Below are 16,317 nucleotides of genomic sequence, written 5' to 3' on the forward strand. Positions count from 1 at the left end.
TATTTCATTTATTAGGTTCTGCAAAAAAGTGCCAGTATCCCTGGTCTGAAGCAGCTGCCAGAGCCTTCAGAGACCCACTTAATGCCAGAAGGTTCTCTTGGGGAGACAGGGGAGCTGACAGTGGCACTGGTGAAGAAACTGGAAGAGAAACATCCTAAGGCTTCTGCTCAGAGGTAGGGCACTGACAGAATGGAGCTTTATTGCTCAATGACATTCGATGTTTTCCTTCAGTTTCATGTAAGATTGATTTCTTGAAGATTATTGAAATATCTCAAAAGCCCTTTGGCTTTCAAGCACAGTAGTTTTCGGGTCACATTTGATGAAGAGAGGTGACATTTATGTGTATTTCATTGAAGATTGTTGTACAGTATTGTTTATAAGTATACTTAGGAAGGGTTGCTATCTTGGGATCTCAGTAAAATATTCTGGAATAACATAATTAGGGTAAGGTAGTACTGAGCATATATCTAATTGGAGAATACCAAAAGGTCTTAAAGAAGGGCACACTCATAGACAATCCTTACTATGTTCCACGATGAGAATATTATGTTTAGACCTGGGGATACATGCACAGTAGATGGTCTTAAGTAGTGATAATTTAACAAATTGACATAGTTACATTACTGGAATAAAACTAACATCAATGATTTTGCTAACCAACTGAAGATCATCCTTGGTTGGAAAATGAAAATTATTTCTCTGATTCTCTTTATTTAACTGGAAAACTAAAGTTTATTCCTCTTATTATTTTGTTGGGCTTGGTGTTGTAAATCACAAAGTGACTTTATAAACTGTAATTTTAATATACAATTGTTTGAAATTAACTATTGATTGAAATACTCTTAAAGGATTAATACAGTTCTTATCATACTCAGTAAAGTTCAAGATAATTCCTAAGTTTAAATATTCTAATGGTACATAAAAATGTCAATTGCATGAAAAAAGAGAAAAAAGTCTCTAAATTTCTTTAAAAAAATTTTTTTTATCTTTATTGAGATATAGTTGACGTATAACATTGTGTAAGTTTAAAGTGTGCAATATAACTTTTTATTTCAACTAAAAGCTATCTTATATTCTTAAATTACATATTCCTGCTTCAGATTTTGATAGGAGGGGAATATTTTTTTCCTAATAACAAAAGTGACTCTTCAATTTATTTTCTCTCTAAATTATTTATCCCTTAAATCCTTCGATTTTGTTGTTTTGAGTAAGATAGGGCAGAAACAAAACAACAAATTTAGTATCTTACTGTATTATAGTATGGGGGTGTCCTGGACCTGTATGAAAACCAGAGTTGCAGGTCTTCCACCCCCGATACTTGTTTTTCAGTCGTACATAAGGTTCTCAACTCTCTGATGCTCCACAACACAATCACAAGGCCGCAGCTATGCAGCCAGGCCAGGTCACTAGAATATAAGTCCCTTGGGAGCAGTCTTTGAAGTTTTCATGTAAAACACTGGGGTAGCTGTGGAACTCAAATACGGTTTCATGAGGTCGTTGTTGACCTATCTCTCTAGGCTCACTCGGCAGCCATTTGTACTCTATCCTTCTTGAAAGAATGCTAGGGGCTTGTCATTTTCCAGGGTTCTGTTCTAAGAGTCACAGTTTCCTCCTGCTCTCAAATTTCTGAAATCTATATGGGACTTTTGTGTTTGTCGCATGCTGGCGCTGGTGGGTCACTGTGCCGGAACCCCAGTGATAATCCATCTACTTCCCTATGACTTCCCCAGACTGGAATTTTTTTAGTTTTAATTTTTATTTATTTATCTATTTTTTTGAGGGTTGAGGGCTTTGGGTAGTTTAGAGATTTTTCTAATGTATTCTGTTGTTATCTTCCCTGAAGCAATGTAATCTGATGATGGAACTTTGGAGAAAAGAATGTAGTATTAGGAAATGTGAGGCAAAAAAAATCCCAAAACAAACAAAGCTGTTAATATCAGTTAACATATCACAATACTGTTTGAGTTTTTAGAATTAAATGTCTTTAAATTTCAGGAATGTAGTAAGTGCTCAATAGGTAGAGTTGTGAAAATGTTCTGAAAACAAGTAGGGGTAGAAAAGAGTTTTTAATGGGGGTTGTATTGATTTGTGATTTTTAGTCAATGGAAATTGACTGGTAAATCTATTTTGGATTTTATTTAATAAGAAATTTCCCAGGACCCTTTTCTTAGTGAGGTTTCCTCAGAGTTTGTGTCTCAGGCTACAGCAACTTTTCCAGCCTTCTTTTTTTCTCTTAAAGCCACAGGGATTTACCTGCATTCTCTCCACCCACACAATTTACCACAATAGGTGTAATTTCAGTTTCTCTCCTTCTCTTTCTGTTCCTTAATAAAGTTATTTTGAGGAAAGAGTTAGTACTTAGAGCAATTACTTTCCTCCCATTTTGGAAGGAGTTGTTGGACAAAATTAGGACATGGTACTGAACTTGACATTTTGACTGCTTTGAACCTTAGGTTGTCTTGTTAGGTTTGCATGCTTTCCAAATATAAGAGAATCAGTGCATTATATTATCACAGCTTTAAAAGAAGGCTTCACATTGTCTTGCTTTTATTAATGATAATTTTATGAAATAAAGAATAAAATCACTGCAAGAAATAAAGAAATAATGTGAAATGATATGAGTTGTGAAAATTGGAAAAAGAAATAGAATTTTAGAATACCAGGGAAAACATTAATGAGCATATAGTCTGAAAAAAAGAATATATAATTGAATAAAAAGATATGAAGATATAAATGTATGTACTTCTTTAAAAGTAGCCAAGGAAGGAGAGAATCAGAAGTAGCCAAATTTGGGGAAAGACACAGAGATAGGTAGCTACTGGCAGGTAACAGTGAAAAGGAAAGATAACATTTGATTATTAATAACATATACTGGGCCTCCCTGGTGGCGCAAGTGCCGATGCAGGGGATACGGGTTCGTGCCCCTGTCTGGGAGGATCCCATATGCCGCGGAGCGGCTGGGCCCGTGAGCCGTGGCCGCTGAGCCTGCGCGTCCGGAGCCTGTGCTCCGCAACGGGGGAGGCCACAACAGTGAGAGGCCCGCATACCGCAAAAAAAAAAAAAAAATAATAATAATAATAATATATACTGACTTTGCTGAAGTGCTTTATGTGCATTATTTTCCAATAACCTGTGAGAAACTGGGTCCACTTGCCTGCATGCAGTAAAGCCAATCTACTGACACCGGGTTTTGGTGAAGGAAAGTGCAGTATTTATTGCAGGGCACCAAGCAAGGAGTCCAGGGCAGCTAGTGCTCAAAACACCCAATGGGTTTCAGGAAAACATTTTTAAAGGCCAGGTGAGGGAGGGGAGTTGCAGGGTATGTGATCAGCTTGTGCACAATTCTCTGATTGGTTGATGGTGAGGTAACAGGGCTGTGTCATATTATCAATCCTCAGGCTTCAGTAGGTCTGGGAGCTACATGCTCATGGTTATCAGGAAGTTAATATCTTCCATTTGGTGGGGGTTTTGGCATCTGCAAAACAAAAAACAACTCAGGAAATGTGCATCAGATACTATCATCTAGGTACTTCAGAGAAGAACTGAAGCAAGAGGATGTGGAGGGAGGGGTCTGTCACAGGAAGGCCCCGTAGTGTCCTGCTCCTGTTACAGTATGTAAAACAGAGGTATTAATCTCTGTATTACTGATAAGGAAATTTAGGCACAGAGAGATTAACTTACTTGGCTAAGGCCTTCCAGCTAGTAATTTAAGGCAGGCCTATCTGCACCTTAAGTTTTATTCTTCACCTCTATATTGTTCTGCCTGACCATTCATGTTCTTTTCTTAATGATTATTCCAGATCTTTAGCCTTTCCAATTGGGCCTATTATTTTGACTGGATATCTTAGAAAGGAACCTTTAAATAAGGTGGAACAGTTTAGAAAGGGAATGATAAAATATAAATCAGTATATGCAGCTTTCAGTGATGACTAAATAAGAGGTTGAAAATATTAAGGGAGACTGAACTTCTGATTTCTTAGTGAACTCAGTAGTCTAGATTTACTGATTTAGAGGCTTGCACTTGATCGGATTTGAGATTTTTTAAATCCTCTTTCTAATAATATGAATATAAGTTGTCATGATTAACCAAGGTATTTCACACCTTGAATGGTGGTTCAGTTCAGCTTTGTATATACTAAATTTGGTGACAGGTAATAGCTGTCATTTGTTGAATACTTACCATATGCCAACTGCTATTCTAAGTACTTACTTATTCTTGTAATGATGTGATAGATCAATTTACTTATTGTCATGATAACCTGATGGTGGAGATGCTCTTATAAACCATAAAGATGTAGCCACTGAGGCTCAGAGTGGTTTCAAGATGTGTCCAGTCATACAGCTAGTTAGTAGGGGAGATGGGATTTGAACCCATATCCACTTGCATCTATAGACAATGCTTTTAACCACTGTTTTAGTCCTCGTTCCTAGTAATTTTTATTGTATTAATTTCATAACAGAATGTCATCATATTGAGTAGCCATATTAAGTCATTACTAAAATTTTATGTGTATTACATCATAAAAGATTTGACTAAACTATTGCCATTTTGATTGGTGTATTACTTTGAATTATATCCTTAAAAAAACCCTACAGCAATCATCACAAACCAGGTCATCTACAGAATCATTTCATTTAATATATTTAAAACACTTGTAGAAAGCATCTAATTGTTTATCTTTTTTTTTTTTTTAATGTGGAGAAATTCTTTTTTCCATTGAAGAGAAAGGAAAATCCTCTACTGTGTTAGGTCTTTCATGTAGGATTCTTAGTACATGATAGGTTATATTTTTTGTTTGTGTAAAATGTTTTTGCTTCCTCTATCAGTGAGATGAAGAAATGTGGTTCTCTTCTTACTTGGATAAAGTGAGTTGTGTGTACATTTAAATCTAAAAGTTTGGTCCGAAATAAAATAAATGCCATATTCTGGCATCTTTAAGTGTCTGGAATGTGTTTGTTTACATTAGTTTATCCGATGGAGCGCTTTACCCTTATTTAAATTGAATAGGGGGTGGGGAAGGACTGGGACAGCCGACAAAGCACAATAACCCAGCTTGTCACCCAGTGACCTGTGAGAAGGAAATAATGAACTGTGAGTAGCTGTCATCTTAACTGTTTCTGACAGTTTGCCTTTGGGCACATCTGTGTTAGTTGCATTGGAAAGGCCTTTGTTCTTTTCCCACTAGTGACTTTGTCGAGCGCTGAGGGGTTTGCTAGCTACTGTACTCCTAACCAGCCCCTTCCTTCCCAGGGAAGTAAGCAGCTGCCACGGATCATATTGACATTTCTCTTCACGACTCAACTTGGCATGTACTTCACTCTTCCCAAAGAGAACATATATTTTAAAGTTCTTTGATTTTTTTCATTAAAAATGTACTTTAATGTCTCATGAGTTTTGATACTAATAAAAAAGCAAGTAATAAAATATGTTTAGTGTTTTTGTAGCTTGATATAGAAAAAGGTAAAGAAAGATAGATAACTAACCAGCTGGGCAGGTCACCTGAAGGAAATATATCAAAACATTAACAGTTGTTATTGAGTTTAAAATTTTTATTTATTGTTTATTTTTAAAATTTTAATAATTGAATATTATATTTGCAATAGGACAAAAATCAACATATGTTATGAAAAGCATTTTTAATGTAGATGCTTTATAGGAATACATAGACTAAAATAGGTAAGAATATGCCATATTTGGTGCACATATTCCACTGCTACTTTTAAGATGTTTCTAATAATTTAAACTTTAAAATATTGTAATATTTACATTTTAAAGTTAATCTAGTGCATAAAATTATTATAATCATTAGGAAAAGTAATTTGATAAGAAACAGGTGTTTCTGTCCCAGGGTTTCCTAAAGTATCACTACTATCTCAATCATAACGAAAGCAGAACATTCTGAATAATGTTTATTATATCCTAAGAGAATTGTTTAAATTAAAATCAAAGCTTCATCTATAAAATGTAATTCCTGAATCAGTTTTAAAGCCTATTTACATTTTTACAACTGCTATAAAATCCATCCTTCTACTATAATTAAGTCTGGCTGCAATCGGCATGGAATAAACCCTGAGCATTTGGTACTCACTTTATTATATTTACCCTTCCAATATAGAATATAAATCCAAACTATACTGCATTGGTCAATTTTTTTAAGGCTTTTTTCCCCCTTGATAGAATAGAAGAAATAAAGCTTGAAAGAAGTGACATGCTTTTTACCACATTCAGGGTTTTTCCCTCTTAGTGAGAGGTTTGAGATGCGCTTGCTAACAGAACTAGTCTTCTGCTTTTCAGAGAAAGGTAACTTAATAGTAATGAGAAATTCTTTAAGCAGACAAATAATGATCATGTCTATATAATTATAATTTGTAAAAAAATATTAAAAATTGAAAGTCATATTCTGATTTTCTTGAGTAGTCAATAGCATAGGATTTATTACTCTATTAAATCATTTGTGTAGTTTTGCATATAGTTGATGGTAATCTGTAACCATCTTATTTGATTAGAACATTCTTCTAATGTTGTTTATCACATATCAACACAATTTTTGTAGAGACAGTGAATGCACGAATCGGTTTTGATAATAGCAAACTCTGTCTTTTTAAGGAAAGGGGACTGTTTAAATTGCCACACTCAAATTCTTATTTCTAGAACTCTTACCAATAAAGGCAAATGTAAATATACTAATTGCCTTTGATATTCACTAAATCCAATTAAGCTTCCCAGGAATAAAATCTCATATTAGGTTATATTACTGTTCCTCACTGTTGAAATGCTCAGCTTTAAGCATTAGCTTTTAGCTCTTTTATACTATATACAAGAGTATTGTGTTGCATTTAAGAACATGAAATTATTGTGTGTTCCAGAGATGCAGAGGTATGCTTATAATACTTTTTTTTTAATTAGAAAAGTTAACAGCCTGATTTTGGCTGATATTGTTACCTGTTTGCATTTTGGTATATTTAAAAATTAATTCCCACATGTTCTCTGTGAATTAAAGTGAACAAATAATCTAATTGCACCTGCTTTTTTTGAAACAAAGTCAAAATCAAGCATTCCAAAGGATTAGATTTATATCAATAAATGTGTATTAATTCAGAAATTATCAAAGGCTTTCAAATAAGCATTTTATGATGAATTTTTGTTCTCACTGCCATGAGGTACCCAAACCTTCAACTCTGCTGCTTAATTTCCATTTTAAAAAATGTTCTACTTATCTTCCTGTTTTATTCAATATTGTCTATAAAGCTATTCAAGGTATGAATAGGAAACTCTGCTCCTACATTCTTCAAACTCATAGCCCCCAAACTAGAATGTCTGTCTAGTATTATCATAGTGAAACTAGTAGGTAACAAAGTTCTAAATTTGAGTAATATGGATGGTCAAGGAGGAGACGGGTGGTGGAGGTATTATTAGCTTATAGTATGTGGAATTGGATGAGAACAGAGTTCAAGCAGTCAAAGTAACCCATAGGTTAGCTTCCTAACTTGTCTGTCTCCTTCTACCCTTGTCCCCCTACAATCCATTCTCCATGTAATGGCCAGAGGGACACGTTCATATTAATAGGTCATATCATGGGAGTCCTCAGCTCCAAATACGCCAATGGCTTTTTATTTCCTTTAGAGTGAGAGCAAAGTCTTTACTATATGCTACATGGTCCTACTTTACAAGGCCCATGCCATCTCCCTGAACACCATTCTCCCCTCCCTTCCTCTGCTCCAGCCAGCCTGGCTTCTTTCAGACTTGCCGAGCGTGCTTACACTCTGTCACTCTCTTTCCCTGCTTTATTTTTCTTCAAGGCATTTTTACTACCTGCCCTATACATTTTTATTTACTGTCTGTGTTGTCCCATTAGAATGTAAACTCCATTTCAGCAGGAACTTTTTTTAATTCACATCTGTACCTCCAGAGCCAGAACATATCTTGTACATAGTAGATAATCAATAAAAGGTTGTTGAATGGATGACTGAATGGATGCATGAATGAAGTAGTGTGATTAATGGAAATAAGAAAACAGAGAGGGAGCTAGTCTGAGCATTCATATATACATTTTAAGACCCTCACTGTCTTCTGGATGACCATAGCCCTATAGGACCTACACATGTGTCAGTCCAAAACTGAGCCTATTACAGTGGTTTTTCTAACTGATTTCTACATCACTCTTTTCTTTCATCCTTTATTAATGTACAGATATTTATTGAGCATTTTCTATATTCTAAGCACTATCCTAGGCACAGGGCATACAATACTGAAAATACAGGTACACTTTCTCACCTCACAGAACTTCCCCTACAGAGTCTAACAGAGAAGAGAGATATTAAACAAATCACTACAATAAAGGGAGGGTGATGAGTATATTATAGAGAGAAAGTAGTTCAACCTGAACACTCCTCCCTGGTGATATGCTTTTGAAGTATGACTGAACATCTCACTCACAGACTCACAATTCTTCAGCCTTTACCAGTTCCCTACTAAGTTAAGTTCCCTACAGAGCATCAACTGTCAGATGCTCCGCACTGTTTTCTTGTCTCAGAACCTCCCTTGTACTTATTCAGGCCCAGGATGACTGTACTTGGCTCATGCTGGTTTGCTTGACCAAAATGCCCTTATCTCATTTTTCCTACCTAAAATCCTACCCTCTGCAAGGCCTATTTTCACTGATGGTTTTCAGCCTTTCTTCTTTTCTGATATATACTTTTAAGGATATAAATTTACCTCTAAGCATGGCTTTAGCTTCATTCCACCAATTTTAATGTTATATTTTTGTTATCTTTTCCATTTTGTTATAATTTTTGATCCATGAATTTTGGAAGTATATTTCTTAATGTCCAAATATATGAAACACTTCTGGTTGGTATGTGTATTATTGACGTCTAGATTAATTTCACTGTGGTGGAAGAACATTTTTGGTATGATTTCAGCTCTGACATTTGTTGAGATTTGCTTTATGGACTACCCAATATTTGGACAGTTTTTATAAATGATCCATATGTATTTACAAAGAATATGTATTCTGCAATTTGGGGGCACAGTGTTCTATCTATTAGGTCAAGTTTGATAAATGCGTTTTCAATTCTTGGATGTACTTACTGATATTTTAGAGAAATATGGTTAAAGTCTTCTACTATAATTGTGGATTTGTCTATTTCTCTTTCTATTAGTTTTATGAATTTTTATTTTCTATAATTTGAGGCTATTTATTAGGTGCATGCAATTTTAGAATTGTTACATCTTTTTGATGAATTAAACCTTATGTTATTATGGAAGGTTCCTCTTTATCCCTAGGAATTCCTCCTTTTTCTTAACTTAAAGTTTATTTTGGTTTTGTCTCAAATTAACTATAATGACCCCAGTTTTTTGGTCAGTGTTTGCTTGATATATTATTGTATCCTTTAATTTTCAAATTTTATCTTCATATTGAAAACATATAGGTTTTTTATTGCAGTATAACAATCTATGTCTTTTAATTGAAGTATTTAGTCCATTTACCTATAACCTAACTACTGATATTTTGGGATTTAAATCTAACATGTTACTATTTGATTTCTATGTGTTCCATCTATTCTATATTCTATTTTCTCTTTTATTTTTACCTTTTCTTGGATTTATTGAGTACTTTCCTTATTTCATTCCCTTCCTCCCAATTATCTTGGTAGTTATACTTTCTTTACTATTCTTTTACTGGTTGTTCTAGGGATTATACATGTTTTCTTGACTTATCATCATCTAATATAAATTAGTGTTTTTACCTCTTCTCAGACAATACAAAGACCTTAGAACTCTTTCTAAACTCCATTTATATACTTTCTGACTGGATACTGGGGTATGTTTTAATTCTGTAAGTGTTTCAAACTCTATAAAAAATCAAAATTATTCTTTTCTTTTTTTTTTTTTTTTTTTCGGTACGCAGGCCTCTCACTGTTGTGGCCTCTCCCATTGCGGAGCACAGGCTTCGGACGCGCAGGCTCAGCGGCTGTGGCTCACGGGCCCAGCCGCTTCGCAGCACGTGGGATCTTCCCAGACTGGGGCACGAACCCACGTCCCCTGCATCGGCAGGCGGACTCTCAACCACTGCGCAACCAGGGAAGCCCTATTATTTTCTTAATCAATACTTATTTAGACTTAGCCACATTTTACCCTTCTTTTCATCTTTATTTCTTTCTGTATCTCTGGAATTCCATCAGGAATCATTTTCCTTCTCTTTAAAGAACATCCTTTAAAATCTCCTTAGGTGTGGGTCTGCTGGTCATATATTCTTTCCATTTTTATTTGTCTTAAAATATCTATCTGTCACTTCCATATTTTCATATTCATATTTTTACTGGGTGTGAAATTCTAGGTTGTCAGCTTTTTTTTCACAACACATTGAAGATATTGTTCTATTGTCTTTGGCTTCTATTTTTTTTTTTCCAATTGAGAAGTCATGTATCAATCTCATTGCTCCTTTGAAGGCAATACGTTGTTTTCCTATGACTGACTTTAAGGTTTTCTCTTTGTATATTTGGGTTTTGCTATGATTTTCCTTAGTAGTTTTTTGGTGTTATTGTTATTTTGTGTTTATAATACTTGGGAATTTTAGGACTCGAATCAGTGGCTTACTGTGTTATTTCTTCAAATATTGTTTCAGCTGCATTTTTTCTCTCTCTTCTCTGAAGGAATACTAATGACATGTATATTAGAACTTTTTAAAAAACTGTAAATCCTATGTCTCTTATGCTTCATTTTGTATTTTTTACTTTTTGTCTCCTTGTGCTTTAGTGTAGATATTTTCTTTTGACCTGTCTCTTGGTTTATTAATTCTCTCGTCAACTTTTTCTAATCTGTTGCTAAATGCATATGTTGAGTTCTTAATGTCTGTTATTGTACTTTTTTCAGTTATAAATTTTCCATTTGGTTTTTATGGCTAAAATATTACCATAATTTACTCAATCATTCTACTGTTATTGAACAATTAGGCAGTTTCCAATATTTCAAGTTTATCAATTGCACTGTAACAAACACCTTTGATTCTTGTCCAGATTGTATTTATTCAATCGTTGAACATTCATTTAAGTACCTTTTTTTCTGCCCCCAAATTTGTTGGACACTAAGAATATAAAAATATATACAAACAGTCCATGATTTTCATGACGTATCATGAAGCATTTCCCTGCCAAGTCACTAGTGAAAATCTGACTATGGTTGTGGAAATTTTATTGATCATGAGGTTTGTTGTTACTATTTTTATTTTCTATTTTATAAAGTTTATAACTTAGGTGATCAAATAAGGGACCTGAATTTCTACTTTCTAACAGCATTTTATTTTCTTTCTGAAAACACAAGCCATCCTTAGTTTTCATGTTTCAAAATTGGATTACAGAGTTAGCTAAACTATGACATGTGCTATCTTACAACCTTTTTTGTTTTTTAAAAGATAAATACCAAGTATCGTCCTTTGATAATGAATAATCTCTGCAAATATTTATGAAAAATAAGTAATTTTATATTAAATTGTTATTTAAGAATAATTACGTTATAGTACATATAATCATTTCAATTGCGCATAATTTTATCCATCTGAATGCAACTAACTGACAGGTCTTTTGATTGAATTGTTATCATCTGTTTGTCATGGTCCATTCTTTTTTGACAATGTCTCTAATTGGGCCATTCTGTGAATTAGAGGTGAGAGGATCAACTGAGCAGACAAAATAATACTGTAATATTCATATGCTCAGAACACAGATTTTTGATTTTGTGATTTTACTATCAAGATTTAAATCTGTAGCTTCCATTGCTAAACTTTGTTCACTGTATTCTCTCCTGTTATATTACTTGAGAATACCTGAGAGTCAATTATATAGATAAATAATGTTACTTTCTCATTTTTATATTCATTGATTCATTTGATAAATGCTTTTGAATGCTTATTAAGAGAGATGAGATAGCTTCCTAATTGACATCTCAGAATCTGGACTTAGATTGACCTGGCTTCCAGTCCTAGCTCTTCAAAGTACTCACTGTGTGGTTTGGGGTAAGCTATTTAGTATCACTGATACTCAGTTTCCTCATATATGAAAGGGGGATAATAATTATTGTGAAATTTAAATGATATCATAAATGTTAAAGTGTAGCCCAGGGAATTCCCTGGCGATCCAGTGGTTAGGACTTGGCGCTTTCACTGCCATGGCCTAGGTTCAATCCCTGGTCTGGAAACTAAAATCCCACTAGCCGTGTAGAGCGGCCAAAAAAAAAAAAAAAGTTTAGCCCAATTCCTGGCTCACAGTAAATACTCAGTAAATGGTAGCTCTTATGTTGATAATAATGTGCTATTATTAGTATTGATATTAGTATTGAGTGTAAAATATCACAAGGATACAAAGCAATTCCTGCCTTTAAAAATTCTGAAATCTTACTGGGGAGAAGCTGTGCACTGCTATATTTTTAATGTTGTTCAAAAAGTAGTTTTTGAATTTTCATTGGATGTAGAGAATTATACTATATAGTATTTGAATAAGTCTTTTAAAAAATATCCCTCATGGGCTTCCCTGATAGCGCAGTGGTTGAGAGTCTGCCTGCTAATGCAGGGGATATGGGTTTGTGCCACGGAGTGGCTGGGCCCGTGAGCCATGGCCGCTGAGCCTGCACGTCCGGAGCCTGTGCTCCGCAATGGGAGAGGCCACGACAGTGAGAGGCCCGCGTACCACAAAAAAAAAAAAAAAAAAAAAAAAATCCCTCAGACCTGAAGGAATATGCATATTTTAAATATGTATATTCACAATGGAATAAATTAGTGGTGATAAACTATAGTCATGCTATAAAAATGTGTTTTTAGCCTTTGTGGACAAAAGGACTTGGGTATATCAAATTTCCTATATCACCAAGTAGGAGGAAATAAGTAAGTATGATAGCCTGCTCTCAAGAAAATTGAACTGTGGTTGGAAAGACAAGGTGAAAAGATTAAAACTTTATGACTGTTACTGTTTTTTATTACTCATGTTTATCATTAAACTTTTGGAAAGAAAACAAATAGAAAATAAAAGGAAACTGAAAAAACACATAAGTAGGAAACTGAAAAATACATTTTTAATGTCTCTTGTTTATATTTTGTTGTTATTGTCATAGTTACATTTACAAAAATGAGGATATGCTAATTTTTTGTGTCTGACAATGACAATACAAAAACAGACTTTAATAGGTTCTGTAAACATCTTTCCACAATTAAATATATGCCTATATTATCATTCTTTAGTGAGATCTAAATTTGTGTAACCAGTGCCACATTATAGGACTTTAAGATGTTTCTAGGTTTTTTGCTCTTATAAACAAAACGGCAGTAAACAACAGATAGAAACTTGGAACATAATGTAGTTGTTCATAATAAGAATCTCAAATAGCACTTTACACCGGTCAAAATGGCCATCATCAAAAAATCTATAAACAATAAATGCTGGAGAGGGTGTGGTGAAAAGGGAACCCTCTTGTACTGTTGGTGGGAATGTAAATTGCTACAGCCACTATGGAGAACAGTATGGAGGTTCCTTAAAAAACTAAAAATAGAACTACCATACGACCCAGCAATCCCACTACTGGGCATATACCCTGACAAAACCATAATTCAAAAAGAGTCATGCACCACATTGTTCATTGCAGCACTATTTACAATAGCCAGGACATGGAAGCAATCTAAGTGTCCATCGACAGATGAATGGATAAAGAAGACGTGGCACATATATACAATGGAATATTACTCAGCCATAAAAAGAAACAAAATTGAGTTATTTGTAGTGAGGTGGATGGACCTAGAATCTGTCATACAAAGTGAAGTCAGAAAGAGAAAAACAAATACTGTATGCTAACACATATATATGGAATCTAAAAAAAAAAAATGGTTCTGAAGAACCTAGGGGCAGGACAGTAATAAAGACTCAGATGTAGAGAATGGACTTGAGGACACGGGGAGAGGGAAGTGTAAGCTGGGATGAAGTGAGAGAGTGGCATGGACATATATACACTACTAAATGTAAAATAGATAACTAGTGGGAAGCAGCCGCATAGCACAGGGAGATCAGCTCTGTGCTTTGTGACCACCTAGAGGGGTGGGATAGGGAGGGTGGGAGGGAAATGCAAGAGGGAGGGGATGAGTATACGTATAGCTGATTCACCTTGTTATACAGCAGACACTAACACAACAATGTAAAGCATATACTCCAATAAAGATGTTAAAAATAATAATAAAATAAATAAAATAAAAAATGAATTTCAAATAGAATTTTCCCACAGCAGTACATGAGAAGTGCCACCTCACAGATGTCATGAGTTGAATGAAGAAAGAGCATAGGGCTGAGTGTTTGGAAGAATTATGGAAAGGAGTCCTTCCTAGGAGGATAGTTGGGGTTTGTTTCATTTGAAAGTAAATGCAAGGGACTTCATGAGGGGAAACAGTACGATTCCTTTTTAGTTATGAAATGATGGCTCCCCTAACAACGATGTGTGACCATGAAAAGCTTTTTCTTGAGAAAATTTCCATCCAGCTCTGTTGACTTGAGAGTGGGTCTTTTTACATGTGGCCCATTTTATTAGAAACCTAGGATGGTTCTAATCCCTATTTAAGTGAGCTCAAATATCTATCAGAAAGCTTTCATCATGAGGTAGTTCATAATTTTCCAGCAGGTAAAAGTTCTCCCAGAGTAACCAGAAATTATTTTTCTCTTCTTGTACCCTTATTTTCACAGATATCAACATTTTTCTTTCTTAGTGAGGCCGGTGAATTCTTTAAGGTTAATAGGAATCTTAATTTGGAAAGTTTTTAGTTTTTTCCTTTTAAATGAATCTGGCTCTGCATAATTGAACTCATGTCCTTGCCAGTGTGAAAACTTGACAGTTGAAAAATTTTCCAGTGCTCAGAGATAAGTTGGGAAAAGTGTTTATTTGATACACATCATATGTGGCTTCCAAGATGCACTTATTCCCTGAATATGACTGAGACCATCAGGTAGTGAGTGCTTCATACTAAAACATAAAAAAGATCTTTTCTTGTGAATGGTTAAACATGGAATGCTATTCAGCAATAAAAGGAAATGAATTATTGATGCAAACAGCAATTTGGATGAACCTCAAGAAAATTACGTAGAGTGAAAAGAGCCAATCTGAAAAGGATACACAATTTGTGATTCCGTTTATGTAACATTCATGAAATAACATAACAATAGAGATATGGAACACATTTGCAGTTGCCAGCAGTTAAGGATGAGGGAGGGCATAGGTGTGGATATAAAGGGAGTCTTGTAGTGATTGTACACTTGACCATCTTGATTGTGATGTTGGTTACATGAGGCTACAAATGTGATAAAATTACCTATAGCTACACACATGAGCACACACATATGCATATGCATAACTGGTGACATCTGAATAGTAGCTGTGGATTGCAGCAATGTCAATTGCTTGGTTTTGATGCTGTAACATAGTTGTAAAAGATATTATTATTGAGAGAAACTAGAGGAAGAGTTTATAGTACTTCTCTGTACATTTCTTTGCAACTTCCTGTGAATCTATAATTACTTCAAAATGAAATGTTTAAAAAAGAAAACAAACCTTTCCCAAGTGGAAATATCCAGGGCTAGGAAGAACAGAGACTACATGTAGCTGGAGAGCTCTTTAGAAAATTACTTGACTGTGCTCCTGATCTAGGCTAGCTCAATACTTGTAAGAAGAAAGATTTTTTTGTTTGTTTGCTTCTTTAAAAAGAGTAGTTTTCTGAAGCCTCTGAAAGAAATGTACCATCAGAACTAGCCACCAGGTGTTTCTCTAAATTTATGGTGGTTCATATTAACATTTTTAAAAAGCAAGCTATGGGAGAAAAAAAAAAAAGCAAGCTACAAAGTCGCTACAAAATTAGTTCTTGGTTCTAACAGCAGATGGAGGTGTTTAGCATATTTCTAATAGAGAATTCTGAGCTAAGCTATTTAGAGACTTACATTGGAAGTCCATTTCTCCATAAGAGTAATAAAATAGGGTCAAATTCAATAAAGTTGTGGGAGATGGGAAGACCTTACCTTATATCATTCATAAGAAGTGGGTCAGACAAGCAGAGACTTCTCTGACTAGGAAGAGTGAAAATTAAATTCCTAAATTTAAGATTCTTTTACCTGTTTTACTCATAGGAAATACATGTAGAAAAATGTGTGTGTGTGTTAGTGAGACATGTCTCATATTATTATAATTACGTCTTGTAAAATACTTATGTAATTTCCTGGGATGCCATATTTCACTAATCCAAGGTTAAAAAATATATATCTTTCTAACATCTCTCTCACTATATAATTAAAGTCCAA

At 34.6% G+C, this 16,317-nt stretch overlaps 1 protein-coding gene across 1 annotated transcript in view; it reads left to right on the forward strand.

Moving 5' to 3' along the window:
• Nucleotides 1-16,317, forward strand: part of DCDC1 (doublecortin domain containing 1) — a 472,935-nt gene that overhangs the window by 311,718 nt on the left and 144,900 nt on the right. Inside the window, 1 exon segment of the mRNA XM_060105173.1 lies at nucleotides 16-173. Within this exon segment, the coding sequence (XP_059961156.1) occupies nucleotides 16-173 (158 nt within the window).

Source organism: Mesoplodon densirostris, chromosome 7 (genome assembly GCF_025265405.1).
Source record: "Mesoplodon densirostris isolate mMesDen1 chromosome 7, mMesDen1 primary haplotype, whole genome shotgun sequence".
In the NCBI taxonomy this organism is placed as follows: Eukaryota; Metazoa; Chordata; class Mammalia; order Artiodactyla; family Ziphiidae; genus Mesoplodon; species Mesoplodon densirostris.